Below are 14,826 nucleotides of genomic sequence, written 5' to 3'. Positions count from 1 at the left end.
GCGCCCCTCGCGCCGCCGGCGCCGAGCCGGTCGGGAGGCAGGGGTCCCGGAGTCCCGAGCCCCAGCCGGGCCCAGCGCACCGGCCCCAGGAACCGTGCCCGGAGCGACGGCTGCCTCCCAAGCGGGCAGGGACCGCCGCGGCTTCGCCCGAGCCGTCGTCCGGCGCCCAGCACGCAGGGGTGGTCGAGGCCCGCAGCCCCGGGGTGGGTGGCCCCGGCGAGCAGGGGGTGGGGGGCCGCCGAGGGGCGCGGGCCGGGCGCGTGGCGGGCGGGGCGCCGGCGGGCGGGGGCGGGCGCGGGGGCGGAGCCGCGGCCAGAGGCGGCCGTGTCCCGAGCCCGGCTCAGGGGCCGGAGTGGCCGCCGCGGAGCCAGGCTGCCTCCAGGGAGCGCCCGGGCACAGAAGGGTTAACGGGCCGCCGGGGCCCGCGCAGAGCAGGTACAGACCCCTCCGGGACCACCCCCTCCCCCGGCCCCGGCCGCCCTCTCTCCCCGGTCCCGTTAGAGCCCCCGCCGCGCGCGCCCGCGCCGCCCCCCCTGCTCCCCGCGCCCCGCGGTCGTGCCCCAGCCGCGACCCCGGCCCCAGCTCTGTAGCCTCGCAAGATCTTCCAGTTCCTGGGGTCGAATTCCTGGGGAGGGGGCTCTGATCCTGTGGAACTGTGGCCGCATCACCCGGGCGGAGAATCAGCCAAAATTCCTACTAAGTCACGGAGTAAAGTTGGAAAACATACCCAGGACCTCCCCGCACGCGCCGGCGCCTCCTGCCCTCCTCCTCTAGGAGGGTGCTCCTTCGAGGATGTGTGCCCCTGCCACCCCTTTAAGTCCTGGAGTTGGGGCCAGGGACGCTGGGAGGGTTGCCGAGGGGTGCCCTTGATCCAGCTCAGCCTGATGACTAGAAAGGAAGGACACCTGTTTGGATGGTCCTCCAGGACCCAGGAATGGAGGGCACAGTGAGGACCAAGGATTTCTGCCCCAGGACAGGGACTCTCCAGCGAGCCCTGAAACATGCCGTCCCACCCCCTCCCCCTGCAGCAGCAACCCATTTCCCAGGAGTGGGTCCCTCTGGGGGTGAAGGGGTCAGCCCTGCCCAGGCCTCTCGTCCTTGATCCTCACCGGCCAGTGTGGAGGTATGGCCAGGAGGAGCCCAGGTTTGTCCAGACCAGTGTCCAGCCTGGCAGGGGGGTGACCACTTCTGACCTCTCCTTTCCTCACCCTGGGCAGTGAGACACACCAGATGAGGAACATGAAAAGGGGTGAGGAGCACAAATGTGTGTCTGTTTCTGTGGTGGAGGGGATGTCAGTCCCCTGCCCAGCTGTGCAGGGGGTGGGGTAGGACTTTTCTAGAGAGGGAGCCAGGCCTAGCCAGGGCTCCAGGAGTTCACGTCACCCCCACCCCCCACCCCTCACTTCTCCAGGGAACTGCCAAAGCCAAACCCAGCTCAGGACAGGATTATGTGTACTGGGTAGACCCATAGAGAGAGACAGCAAGATACAGACCTGGGGCGGGGGGTGGGGGTGGGGGGGCAGAGAGAAGCAGAGGCCGAGAGGGAGTGCAGAGGGTACCCAGTAGTAGAGAAGGGGCAGACAGTGACCATCACCGCCATATCTCCTCTTCAACCTCAAGCAACAGAGTCAGGCAGAGAGCTGAAGGTTTGGGTGGACCGTTGGCCCTGCTCTGGAGCCCCTACGCCCCCATCAGGGTGGAGTTGCTGACCTCAGTGGCCAGCCCAGCCAGGGGAGGGAGCGGCCATCAGCAACCCCTTCCCAACCCAGAACAGCTGAGGTGGCCCTGTGCATTCAGATGCAACCTCTGCAAACCCTCCCTCAAACTTCCAAGTCTTGGGGTCTCAGGGAGGGGAGTGGGGCTGAGAGTGTTGCTACCCCAAGTACATTCCTGCCCTTCCCTCTGTCATTTTCCTGCCCCTGAGCTGGCCCACCTCGGCATTAGCTCCTTGGATTCCTCTCCCGGGTGCCTTTCAGATCCAACAGAAACATTTTTTTTTTCCTGGAAAGCAGAACTGAGAGCGGGTTGGGGAGTGGGGGTGGGAAGGGCTCACGCTGAGCAGCAGGGGGCTTTGAGACCAGGGTAGGGTTCCCAGCTCCACTTCCCTGATGATGAAAGCCAGACTTCAGGATGGACTTCCTGGCTCCCCAGAATGATAGGCCTGTGGTTGGGGAGCAAGGGCAGCTCTAGCTGCATCTCTCCTTCCCAGGTTCCCCCAGCCCATCATCATTGGGCCTGAAATAAGCCCTCATTGAACCAATGCCCAGGGACTCTGGCCCCTAGAGGGAGGTTAAATAAAATGGGAAAATCACCTGCTTCTCTAGAGATTAAACCATCAGCCCATTTAGTTTATCTCTTGCTAGAAAGTGTTTTGAGGAGGGCAGAAATGCGCCCGAGTGTTCCAGAAGGAGCTTAGTTAAAAAAAGGAAGAAAAGCTTGGGAGGCGAGTAAGAAAAGGAAAGCCCAAGGGGGTTCCGGTCAGCTCCTCAGAGTGGGTATCGGCATGTACTCAGCCATGCCTCCCTCAACTGTCCAGGACCTTTGGAAGGGCAGGAGGCAAACCAGATGAAAATCGTCTTAAGGAAGACGCGTGTGCCTGTGTGGCCTGAGCCGGCCTGGAAGCAGGCCCCAGCGGGGAGGAGGGAGGAGCTGAGGAGTTCCTGCAGGCTGAGGGGAGGGGACTGTGCCCCTGTCGGGAGGCTGAGGTCAGACCCCCACCCTCTAGCCTCAGCGGTCGGGAAAGGGCAGCATTCCTTCCCGCTCTCACCCTTAGGGTCATAAAGGGGTGGGCCAGCCTTCCCCCACCCCTCCATCCTCACTCGGAGATGCCCTTCTGAGGAGCCATCCCCGCCAACCCCCAGCTTTCTGGAGACAGGAGAGGTAACCACCAGGCTTCTGTCCCCACAGAGCGTGCCCCCTCCACACCCAGATGCCTGAGTAGTGTGTTTACTTCCGGTCCCCTCTCCCCGGCCCGGGGCGTCGAGGGAGGAGCGATGGAGAAGTGGGCGGGCAGGTAAGTGTGGGGCTGCCAGCCGGAGGGGCGGCTCTGTCCCTGGAAGGGAGGGAAAGGCCATTACTGGGCGGGGCGGGGGCAAGTGATGGGAAACTTCTGCTTTTTGAGAAGCTGGCCTCAGGATGTGGGGAGCCTGCTGCGGGGGAGAGGGTGTCATAACACCTCGTCTGCCTGGTTTGCAGGCCCCGGTTGTGTCTGATGCTGCTTCTGTCCCTCCCTGAGCTCTGCCTGGATCAGGAGGTAAGCCAGGGACCAGAGGTTGTGCTCCTGTCATCCTCCCTGGCGCCCACCTCACTTCTCCAGGCCAGGCGCCCGATTGGCCATTCGCGCAGCTTCTGATGAGCCATGGCGCCTTTCACATTTGCCTTCCTCCCACCCTCCAACTCACTGACTCCTTGCCAAATTACGTCAAGTCTCACCTCTGCTATTGAATGTGACCTTGGACCAGTAACAGCTGCCCCGACCCTTGGGTACTGGACTAGATACCCTGTAGAGTTCCCTCGAAAATCCTTCTAATTTTGTCTGATCTTTTTGTCCACACAGGTGTTGTCTGGACACTCTCTTCAGACACCCCCTGAGGAGGGTCAGGGCCCTGAGGGTGTCTGGGGTCCTTGGGACCAGTGGGCCTCTTGCTCCCAGCCCTGTGGAGTTGGGGTGCAGCGCAGGGGCCGGACCTGTCAGCTCCCTACAGCTCAACTCCACCAGGGCCTGCCCTTCCCACCCCGGCCCCCAAGACATCCAGAAGCCCTGCTCCCCCGGGGTCAGAGCCCCAGACCTCAGACTTCCCGAGAAACCCTCTCCCTGTACAGGCCACAGCCTCGGGGAAGAGGTGGCCCACGTCGAGGTCCTGCTTCCCAACTAGGGAGAGCAGAGGCCCGGGAGATTCCAGGAGCTCGGAGGTGAGGGGGTGGGGCTTCGAGGGGAGGGCGGGGGCTCGGGTGAGGGGCGGGGCTCGGGAATGAAGGAGAGGGAGCAAAGGTGCTTGGCTTAGGGAGGCTTATCTTTGGTGTTAGGAAGCAGGCTGGGGAGGTAGGTCCGAGTCGGCCAGAGCTGTGACCCCATGTCTGCTACACCTTCTCAGGCCCCAGGTTCGAGACTCCATCAAGCCCGGAATGTTTGGTTATGGAAGAGTGCCCTTTGCTTTGCCACTGCATCGGAATCGGAGGCACCCCGGGGGGCCGCCCAGAGCTGAGCTCTCCCAGGCCTCAGATCTTCCATCCCTGACTCCAAGGACAGAACCAGCCTCCACAAACCACACAGCTCAAACTCAGCTCCCTCCTACAGAACTTTCTGCCCACTCCCCACCCCCCCCAGCAGAACCCCCAAGCCCTGAAACTGCTCAGACGGAGGTGCCTTCTAGAACCAGGCCTGCCCCCACACGGCCCCACCCCAGAGCCCAGGCCTCTGGCACAGAGCCCCCCTCGTCCATCCCCTCCCCAGGAGAAAGTAGCTCCTTCCACGTGTCCCCTCAGCCACGAATGCCAGATTCCCAGGGTTGGGCCAGTCTCCGGGTGGCCGAGAGGCACCCTAATCCTTTCCTTTCTGTCCCTCGGGGCAGAGGCCACCAGAGCCAGGAGCACTGGAGACCTGGGGGGAATCTTCATGGGTCCCTCATGGAGTCTGCCCCCCACTACCCAGATGGCTGGTTGCCTCTGCTGAGTGATGGCCCCCACTCCAGTTCCCTCTGGAGCCTCTTTGCTCCCAGTAGCCCTGTCCCAAGATGTTCTGGGGAGAGTGAGCAGCTGAGAGCCTGCAGCCAAGCGGTGAGTTCTTCCTTGGACCATCCCCTCCCCAGACTTGCAATTCTGCTTCCCTGACCCTAAGTCTGGGTCCTCAGCTTGTCAGATCTGGACCTGAGGGCAAAGGGCCTTGGCATCTGACCTCCTCAGGGTAGGGGCCTTGGAGCTCTTCCACAGACCTGACCTCCCCTCCCACACCCCCAAATCCAGCCCTGACCCACACCCCCATTTTCCTCCCCAGCTTTGACTCCTCTGTATCCCCCCTACCTCAGCCCTGCCCCCCTGAGCAGCCAGACCCCCGGGCCCTGCAGTGTGCAGCCTTTGACTCCCAGGAGTTCATGGGCCAGCTGTACCAGTGGGAGCCCTTCACAGAAGGTGAGGTTTCTAGCCCACCCCCCTGGGAAGGTGAACTGGCTTCAGACTGGGGGATGATGGGGAGAGGGAGACACCAGCCCCTCTATTTCTCTTCTGTAGGCCCTTGCATTTCCCCTCTGTGTAACATTTTCTTTCTTATTTCTCAGGGTTGGGGTGAAGAGACTGCACAAGCCGGGAAAGGGGCGTGGGTTTCAGACAGGGCCCAGCAGTCAGGTGGTGATGGATAACCCGGCAGAGGGATCAGGCTGGGAGAGGGCATGCCCAGAGGTGCCCTTTGGCTGGCTGCCTCTGGGAAGAAGCCCGTCCCAGGAGGTGGGGCGGGCATGACACGAGAAGGGCATGGTCAGAGAGACCCTGTCCGGTGGTGACAGCAGGGTGGGGCTGGCTGGTGGTAGGCCACTTGCTCCCAAGTTACTGTCCACTTGATTTTCAGCCTGTGTCAACCCGATGCCAAGAAACCCCTTCATGAGCTTACATAATCATAGGTTTCGGGTATCTCTTCTCTCTCACGGCTCACAACCCCTTTGCTGATCTCAGTGACCTCAACTGACCTCAACTGACCTGACTCAGCTTTTGTGTGACCCTCAAAGCAACATTTCAGAATATGGAATTGTCCTGTTTCCTTCATCCATGGAGATGTAGGCGAGCTCAGGATGTTCCATAGCTAAGATGGGACTTTTGTCAGCCTCCCACCAGGGACCCCCACTAACCACTCTCCCACCCTGTTTCTTAGTTCAGGGCTCCCAACGCTGTGAACTGAACTGCCGTCCCCGCGGCTTCCGTTTCTATGTCCGTCACACGGAAAAGGTCCAGGATGGGACCCTGTGTCAGCCTGGAGCCCTAGACATCTGCGTGGCCGGACGCTGTCTGGTGAGAGAGGGTGGAGTGTGTGTGTGTGTGTGTGCACACCCATGCACGCAGTCTCCTTAGTCATCACCACAGAAACAAAACACCAGGCTGAGATTGCAAAAAGGAAGGTTCTCACCTGCCCAGCTGGAGGTGAGAGCAGAGCCGGGAGGTGAATTGCCGGAAGAAACCCCTCAGGCACCTTCCCGCTTCCCTGAGGCTGGCTGGGGATGGTGGGCTGGCATAGGAACATCCTCTCACTCACAGTGTGAAGATCCAGATGCAGGGTGAGCTGGAGGGTCCCAAGAGGACCAGGCGGGGGTGCGGCGGTGTTTGGCTTCCGGCAGCCCCTGCCTCACTCTCCCCCAGAGCCCCGGCTGTGATGGGATCCTCGGCTCTGGCAGGCGTCCGGATGGCTGTGGGGTCTGTGGAGGGGATGATTCCACCTGCCGCCTCGTCTCTGGCAACCTCACGGACCGGGGCGGCCCTCTGGGCTATCGGAAGATCCTGTCGATTCCTGCTGGGGCCTCCCAGCTCCAGATTGCCCAGCTCCGGCCCAGCTCCAACTATCTCGGTGAGCTCTCCAGATTCTCCGAGTCTTGGGTCCCTGTTCCAGTCTTGGTTTCTTGGTTCAGCCCTCCACACCCCTGTTGAGCACAGCAAATGGGCCAAGCAGAGAGAAGTCAGGGGCTTCTTCCCTTGCGGAGGTGGGAGGTGGCGGAGGAAGCCGAGAGGGTTCGGGGCATCAGGGGCTCTGTGTGGCTAAGGGATGGGTGGGAGGAGGACAGTGTGACTGACCTCGTGTCCTGACCTCCGATCTCCAGCCCTTCGAGGCCCTGGGGGCCAGTCCATCATCAATGGAAACTGGGCTGTGGATCCCCCTGGGTCCTACTCGGCCAGCGGGACTGTCTTCCTGTACAACCGTCCTTCTCGAGAGGAGGGCAAGGGGGAGAGTCTGTCAGCCACAGGCCCCACGACCCAGCCTGTGGATGTCTACGTGAGCTTGGGGCCTGGGGAAGCTGGACTGCTGGACATGGGGGGCCTTTCCCTCTGGGGGCAAAGCTGTGGGCCACAAGGTGGAGGAGAAGGCTAGTGGTATGCGCCCCCTTACCTCCCCCAGACAATTCATTATCTTCTCTCTCCCCAGGTGATCTTTCAGGAGGAAAACCCAGGCATTTTTTATCAGTATGTTATCTCCTCACTTCCTCCAAACCTTGAGAGCACCACCGCAGAGCCCCACCTCCCCCAGCTCCAGCCGGGTGAGACTCTGCTCCCCAGACCTAGGAGGCGGGGAGGGGCTGAAAGCGGAGCTTCAAGGCAGTGGGGGTGTATTTGATTTGCCTACTCAACTGTCCCTGCACAGAGATTTTGAGAGTAGAGCCCCCACCCGCTTCGATGCCCCGCCCTGCCCGGACCCCAGGCACCCTCCAGCGTCAGGTGCGGATCCCCCAGATGCATGCTCCACCCCATCCCAGGACACCCCTGGGGTCTCCAACTGGATACTGGAAGCGAGTGGGACACTCAGAGTGCTCAGCATCCTGTGGAAAAGGTGAGACTTCAGGCACCAGCCTGTATTCCTGGCACCCTTAGCCCAAATCCCTGACTTGGCACTCTTGATCCCACACCCTGGATTGTGGGTCCATACCTTCACTCTGTGCCAGGTCAAATTCCAGTGTCTGGGACCCCACTGACACTGGGCTCTGAGCCATCCTGCCTCTCCTGGCTTCCCTCTCATCCACTTCAGGTGTTTGGCGCCCCATTTTCCTCTGCATTTCTCGTGAGTCAGGGGAGGAACTGGATGAACACAGCTGCGCCATGGGTGCCAGGCCCCCAGCCCCCCTGGAGCCCTGCCATGGTCCTCCATGCCCCCCATAGTGAGTATGACCCACAGGGAGGGCTAGGGTCCTAGGAACACAAGAGTTGTCCCAAGCAGACACATCCACACTGCCTTAGGATCTCACCCTGGACTCTGCACCCAGCACGCAAGATCTGGCTGCGGAGGGACAGTGTTTGATTAGAAAGGCTTGCATTCCCAGGGCGCCTGGGTGGCTCAGTCGGTTAAGTGTCTGCCTTCAGCTCAGGCCATGATCTCAGGGTCCTGGGATCGAACCCTGCATCGGGCTCCCTCCTCAGGGGGGAGTCTGCTTCTCCCTCTGCCTGCCTCCCCCCACCCCCGCTTGTGCACGCACACGCCCTCTCTCTCAAATAGATAAATAAAATCCTAAAAAAAAAAAAAATAGGAAGGCTTACGCTCCCCAGACAGGAGGAAAACCCTGGCAGCCCGAGCCCCACGAGGGCACTCAGACTCCAAGTGATGAAGCTGCTCCCTCTCCTCTGCGGGCCCCCCCACCCCGGGGCTGTGGTCCCTCGCCCCACGCACGGCAGCCCTACCCATCTCGGTTTTCCTCCTCTGTGTCTCTGCCTCTTCTGGCCGCCGCGCCCACAGCTGGGAGGCGGGCGAGTGGACGTCGTGCAGCCGCTCCTGCGGCCCCGGCGCCCAGCACCGCCCGCTGCTCTGCCGGCAGGAGTTCGCGGGTGGCGGCTCCTCGGTGCCTCCCGAGCGCTGTGGGCATCTCCCTCGGCCCAGTGCCACCCAGCCGTGTCAGCTGCGCCTCTGTGGCCACTGGGAGGTTCGCTCCCCTTGGAGCCAGGTGAGCGGGACCCGGCGGGGAGGCTGCTGGGGCGGGAAGGACCCTAGATGAACGGGCACCAGTGGGCGAGAGCAGTGGTCTCTCCAGTCCTTTTGAATCAGCAGAAGCTTTTTTACTATAACAAGATCTCATGTGAAACCCTGGTCTGTAAATCCGGTAAGACACTGAACCAGGGGCTGGGGGCCCAGAGCCACCTGTTCCGCCTGCCCCTCAGCCCATAAAGCCGTGTAACCGCCGAGTCAGGGACCAAAGGCAGGGCCTGGTTCGCAGGGGGGAAGCCGGGGAGTCGGGGCGCTCAGAGGTTCTCCTCCCCTCAGTGCTCAGTGCGGTGCGGGCGGGGCCAGAGGAGCCGGCAAGTCCGCTGTGTGGGGAACGACGGTGACGAAGTGAGCGAGAGGGAGTGTGCGGCAGGCCCTCCGCGGCCCCCCAGCAGAGAGGCCTGTGACATGGGGCCCTGTATCACAGCCTGGTTCCACAGCGACTGGAGCTCCAAGGTGGGCCCCACACCCCTTCTCCGAGTCGTGCGTCCCTGGTGCCCCACACCCAGGACCTTTCGGACACATTTCAGTATACATTTACCGAGCAAGCCCTATTATGTGCTGGGTGCTGCTGATGCTGGGAACTCTGGGATAAGTGAGAAAAACCCACATCAGGGTCCTCGACCCCCAGTACAGCTTCCTCTTATCTGGCTGGTACCCGGGACACTCCCTAACTGGGGATCCAGGATGCGCCACCCTCAGCCCCTCCTCCTCAATCCATCACCTTCTCAACAGTGCTCCGCCGAGTGTGGGACAGGGATCCAGCGCCGGTCTGTGGTCTGCCTCGGGAGTGGGGAGGCCCACGGGGCGGGCCAGGAGGGAGCAGGAGCAGGGACCGGTGAGCAGAGCTGTGCAGCAGGAAGCCGTCCCCCGGACATGCGTGCCTGCAGCTTGGGACCCTGTGAGAGGACATGGTGCTGGTACACGGGGCCCTGGGCCGAGGTGAGCCAAGAGCCTGGGAGGGGGGTGTCCATCAGTGGGATTCCCTGTGGGCTGGCGGGAGTGATCCCTGTTCTCCCTTCCCCTTGCACACCCTACCCTTCCTCTGTATCAGTGCTCCTCAGAATGTGGCTCTGGCACGCAGCGTAGAGACATCATCTGTGTGTCCAAACTGGGTACTGAGTTCAATGTGACTTCTCCCAGCAACTGTTCCCACCTGCCCAGGCCCCCTGCCCTGCAGCCCTGTCAGGGGCAGGACTGCCAGGACCGATGGTTTTCTACACCCTGGAGTCCGGTGAGTGCCTGGCTCCCTTGTCCTACTAAGCACGGACTGCCAGGAAAAGGGAGGCTTCTCTCATGGTGTCCCCACTGTGTCCCAGGAGAAGGCCAGCTGCAGTTGGTTCATCATTGTCCCACTTCCTGTAGACGTGGAGGACAGGTGGGGATTTCACAGTGTTCCAGGAGAGGCCCCCCCCCCCAGCACACACATACACACACTACTTTCAGAGAAGTAGGTGGCCTGGGGTTCAGGAGGAACCTGGTCATAGCGAGGGTCTGATTTGATAGCGGGGTCTCCGCAGTGTTCTCGCTCCTGCCAGGGGGGTACGCAGACGAGGGAGGTCCAGTGCCTGACCGCCAACCAGACCCTCAGCGTCCGATGCCCTCCTCACCTGCGGCCCTCCAGGAAACAACCCTGTAACAGCCAACCCTGCAGCCAGCGCCCCGGTAAGGAGCCCTTTTCCCCCCCAGCCCCCAGTACAGTGGAGTTAACTGAAGTATGGGAGAGATGAGAGAGGACCAGTGGGAGTGGGCACTGCATCTCCGGAGGGAAGGGTCTGGGTGACATGCCCCCTGGCCTCCTCTGTCCCCAGATGATCAATGCAAGGACAGCTCTCCACATTGCCCCCTGGTGGTACAGGCCCGTCTCTGCGTCTATCCATACTACACAGCCACCTGTTGCCGCTCTTGCGCCCGTGTCCTGGAGCGTTCTCCCCCAGAACCTGCCTGAAATGGGCCCAAGAGACCTTCTCCTCATGGTTTCCTCGTGCCACCATCAGTCACCCACCCATCGGCCCACTCTGTACTCTCTGGCTCTCCAGCCTGCCCTAGTCTCATCAGGGACGCCCCCTAGGGTGGTTGAAGGTGGCAAGGTGACTATCAAGATGTGTGGTTGGGTCTGTGTGTGGTGTGATGGTGTGTGTGCACACAGGCCCCCAGTGTGTATCGGGGCCCGGCATATATGGCATGTGCTCCTACACGTATATTACTTCCCCCAAAAAAGAAGTGAAACAGACTAAAGAGGAGTGGAGAGGGGACAATGCCTATTGCCCTGAGACTTTTCTAGGCTGAGAGGAAAGTAAGTTTGCAGCTCCTTAGTAATCCAGACTGCCTAGCAACTGGCCTCCCCATCAACCCCAACTTGGTGCCCTAAACTGCAGTTCTCATGTTGAGGCCTCACCTCTTCTAAACCACCATTATCGTCTGACCGCTTCTCCCCATACTTAGTCTCTCTATCCCTACCTCTCATCATCAGCTAGGGATGATGGGGGTCAGCCACCGCCAAGTCCGCCTTACCCCAGGAAGAGAGGCTACCTCCCCAGAGCAGGGACGCTGGGCAGAGGATGGAAAAAAGAAAAAATAGAACAAGACACCCTAGCCCCTGCTCCCACTCTGCACCTCCTAAAATGGTTCCCATCCCAGAACTAATTTATTTTTTATTAAAGATGATTATGACAAATGAGAAACAGGCTCTTTATTGCCCTGATGGGAACCCAGCCACCTGGGCCACCTAAACAAGCAGTGTGAGGTCAGAATGAGGGGTGGGAAGGGGGAATAGCACCTATAGCCCAGGCGGAGAGAGTCTGGGCCCAGAAAGGCTATTATGTGAGCCCCAATCACGGGAGAGGATCCTGGCCAACCGTAGGTTGGTCATCGACCACTAGAGGTCACCACTTCTCCCACTTCAGGTATGGAGTTGGGAGCTTGGTTCCAGAGCTGAGGAAAAACTGCATGGCCTATGGTGGGTTTCTCCGTAGGCTGAGTCTTTCTGTAAAGTCTCTTAGAATCTAGTAGCCCTGCTTTCAGTTTGGGGCTGAGTTGAACAGCGGTTGGCTTTGCAGGGGTCTTTTCTCCTGTTCTCTTTCTTTGGCCCTCCCTGCCTGCCTCCCCCGTCCTTTCCGCTGTCACCCATTTCCCTATTAAGCTCTTGGTTTATTGCTTTTGCTAAGGTGGGGGGAAAGGAAGTGATTTCTGCCCCTCCCCCCTGCCCTCAGCAGAAACGCCCGGAGGAGGAGGAGCCTGGCCTGGCTCTAGGGGACTTAGGGCGGGGTCGGGGGTGGAGCCAAGGCAGTACTGGATGTCCTGCCAAAGACGCATTCTTCAGAGATGTATCATCCTAGTCTCCCTCCCTTCGCTCTTGTCATCTCTCGAGGTAAAAGCTTGCTAGAGGTGGTATGAGAGCGGGCAGCCTTTTCATAATACAGATCCTTTCCCTGACCCCTGCAGTTCTGAGGTCTGAGTTCCAGGTCTCTGCTTCTGGAAGCCAGATTTCTTGGGGTTCCCTGTGTCTAGGCAGATTTCTTGGGGGTCCCTGTGTCTAGGAGAGGAAGGGGAGCAGTGCAACAGAATCAGACTCATCCCCATTGGAAGCATCCCTCCCCCATCTCTGCACCTCCACAAGTCTGACCAAGTAAGACCATGAGTAAAGGCCTGTGGTAACAGTTGAACTCAGTGACTACTATTTCCTTGAACACACCAAGACCCTGTGAAGGATACCAGAGTTGCCCGAGGATATAGGATTTCTACTCTAGCAACAAACTGGGGTCATGCTGTTACCTTGGGACGTAGACTTTTCCTGGGTTGGAAGTGGCTGAGAAGGAAGACTTTGGGCAACGTTTTGGGAGGACAGTGGGTGACGAAGGAGGCCAAGGGAGTGGAGAGAGAGGAAAATGAAACTGACGAGCCCTGGGGAAGGAGTGAGGAAAAGGGCAAGGCAAGCCCGGTCTGGGTGTCTCTGCTGAGCCTGAAGACGAGGTATTAGACATGTTGTTCTCTCTCTGGTGAACCTGTAAGGGGATCAGAGATGTGGGGGACCAGGGAAGTGGGACCTGAGCCAGCCCAGTAGATAACCAAGGGCTGCAGGCCGAGTCCTAAGACCAAGGGAGGGGTGGCAGTGAATAGCTGGGGCCCTCCCAGCGATTCCTGGAAGCGGCAGCCTGGGCGGTGGCCCCAGCTCAGCTGACTTCTCTGAAGTTCCCCTCCCTCTTAGGGCCTCTCAGGGCTGTTGCTGGGCAGGTTTGGAGTTTGGCCTGAGTCTGAGAACCAATCACAGGTGGGGAATGCAGCCACAGCCCCTCTTAGGGCACCCCCAGCTTCAGCACCTCCTTGCTCTTTGTGGTTGCCCCTGAGCTCCCTCACAGCCACCAGCCTCTGACTTCTCAGGATATGTGGGTTTTCGTTTGGGGGGGTTGCCCCCTTTCCCCTTCCATTTTAAAGCTAGGATGCAGTGCAGCCCCTAAGGATTCTTCCCTCTGGTCGCTGAAGTCAGTATGGGGTCAATGTGGAAGCTTTCAGGAAGGGGAATTTGACCCGGAGCAACCCCTTGTCCTAGTTCCTTCGAGGGGAGTAGTGTGGCCAGACACCTCTCCTTTGACCTCTGAAACCCTCTAGAGGGACTTGGGAGAGAGGAAGCTGCAAGCCAAGGCCAGAGAGATGTGGTGGAGGGGCCCCAAGGTTTGGCGCACTGGGGGCAATTTAGGGAAGGACACAGAGGAACTGGACCCCTGAGAATTGAGGTGGGGGTGGGGTAGTTATAGGAACAATCTTGATAATGCACGAGAGATCAAGCGTGCAGAAACCAGCCAGTGTCTTGCTGAGTGCTCCTCATTTCTGAGTGTTTGCTGGGGGAAGGGGATTGTGGTTCTCTATCAGTGTACTTGGGGGTGAACTTGTGAGGTCTCAGTTCAGCGGGGTCAGAATTCCTCTCCCCTCCCCCCTCCCAGCTTCCCCAGGGTAACTACCCACCCAATTAAGCTGCAGCCTTCAGACTAAATTTATCTCTTAGACTTCCCCAACCCCCTGGGCCTCCCTGCAAGCAGGTGTTCACAGCTGCAGGGGTGGGTCTGTGGAGACCCACACTCTTCACTCAGCCAGCTTCAACCTTCCTGCTAACTAGGAGTGAGGCAGAACGCAGGGCCCACTGGCTGGCCCGGGGCATGTGTTCCGGCCTTGAGGCTCCCTCTCTCAGTAGCCCTTCTGAGCAGAAATATGGTTGGAGGGACAGAGTGGGAGGGATAGAGTGAGAACAACATGCAAGGAGAAGCTCCCCTCCAGATTCTCTCCAACCAGATCCTCTTTCATTTTTCACTCTCCCCTTCTGCCTTGTTTTACAGATAGAGACTTCGTTTTATTTTTATTTTTTAGAGACTTCACTTTAACTTAACCTGCTCCCCGACTAGAGTGAACTGAATCAGGGAGCCCTCCCCTTTCCTTGAACCACAGAGAATCAGGCTAGAGATTGTAGTTTGGGTGTATGTGGTAGAGGTTCCCACGTTCCCACCCTCTCCTACCAACACCCCTCAAATCCACCATCTCTGGTGCTGGGAGGCAGCTGGGTGGGAAAGTTAGAACAGAGGGGGCTTATTTGTCACAGGCAGGTGATGAAGAGGTGTTAGCTTTCAAGGGCGGGGACGGGGCATCTTCCACAGGAAGTATCTTTCTTCAGGAAAGTACCTAAGTCTGAGTCTTTCAAGAGCAATAAACAGTTTGGGTTAATCTCAAACTAGACAGCACAAGTTCTGAATCTGACTTTGGGCCCTTAACCCAGGAGACTGGGGAAACTCTAGAGGGTGTTTTGGGGCTGAGGTCTGAAGGTAGAGAGAATTTGAGGGACGAATGTGCAACACTAGTCCAAAACAAGGTACGCATGAGGCATGGCAGTCAGACCCTAGGGAAGCAAACCGACCTATCAGCTGAAGGGGAGGTGCAGAAGGAAGTGGACAAACCAGGGCATTTCCTCGGGCAGCACCAGAGAACTGTTGGAGTGGCCTGGGGAAGGACCTCAGTAGAGGAGGGATGGGCTCCACTTAGGAAGATCCCTGGTTGGGGTTAGGATGTGCAGTGCTGTACCTTCTGTGCCTTACCTCAATCTCTTTAAGACACAGCTCTACAGGGGCACCTGGCTGGCTCAGTCAGTGGAGCATGTTTGGGGTCGTGGGTTCAAGCCC

The 14,826-nt window shown here is 59.5% G+C and overlaps 1 protein-coding gene and 1 long non-coding RNA gene across 9 annotated transcripts in view; one reads left to right on the top strand and one right to left on the bottom strand.

Moving 5' to 3' along the window:
- Positions 1-14,826, bottom strand: part of LOC118539628 (uncharacterized) — a 55,422-nt gene that overhangs the window by 35,152 nt on the left and 5,444 nt on the right. For 7 of the 8 annotated variants that reach the window (XR_013447924.1, XR_013447923.1, XR_013447928.1 and 4 more), the window contains exons 2-4: positions 9,387-9,561; positions 6,772-6,899; positions 6,113-6,620 (exon numbers count right to left, since the gene is read on the bottom strand). This is a non-coding gene — a long non-coding RNA (uncharacterized LOC118539628). The remainder of the gene's footprint in view (positions 1-6,112; positions 6,621-6,771; positions 6,900-9,386; positions 9,562-14,826) is intronic. The other variant, XR_013447926.1, reaches the window with a different exon arrangement.
- ADAMTSL4 (ADAMTS like 4) lies at positions 317-11,346 on the top strand. Its single transcript, XM_036098331.2, has 18 exons — positions 317-435; positions 2,908-3,013; positions 3,196-3,253; positions 3,557-3,912; positions 4,095-4,776; positions 5,025-5,127; positions 5,861-5,997; positions 6,343-6,547; positions 6,798-6,970; positions 7,121-7,232; positions 7,337-7,522; positions 7,718-7,847; positions 8,420-8,624; positions 8,942-9,118; positions 9,398-9,604; positions 9,717-9,896; positions 10,183-10,327; positions 10,474-11,346. The coding sequence occupies exons 2-18, from the start codon at positions 2,994-2,996 to the stop codon at positions 10,608-10,610; spliced, it is 3,213 nt and encodes a 1,070-aa protein (XP_035954224.2). The 5' UTR covers positions 317-435; positions 2,908-2,993; the 3' UTR covers positions 10,611-11,346.

Source organism: Halichoerus grypus, chromosome 5, assembly GCF_964656455.1.
Source record: "Halichoerus grypus chromosome 5, mHalGry1.hap1.1, whole genome shotgun sequence".
Taxonomy (NCBI): Eukaryota; Metazoa; Chordata; class Mammalia; order Carnivora; family Phocidae; genus Halichoerus; species Halichoerus grypus.
Note: the sequence above shows the minus strand (reverse complement) of the source record. Positions and strands in the feature narration are given on the sequence as shown.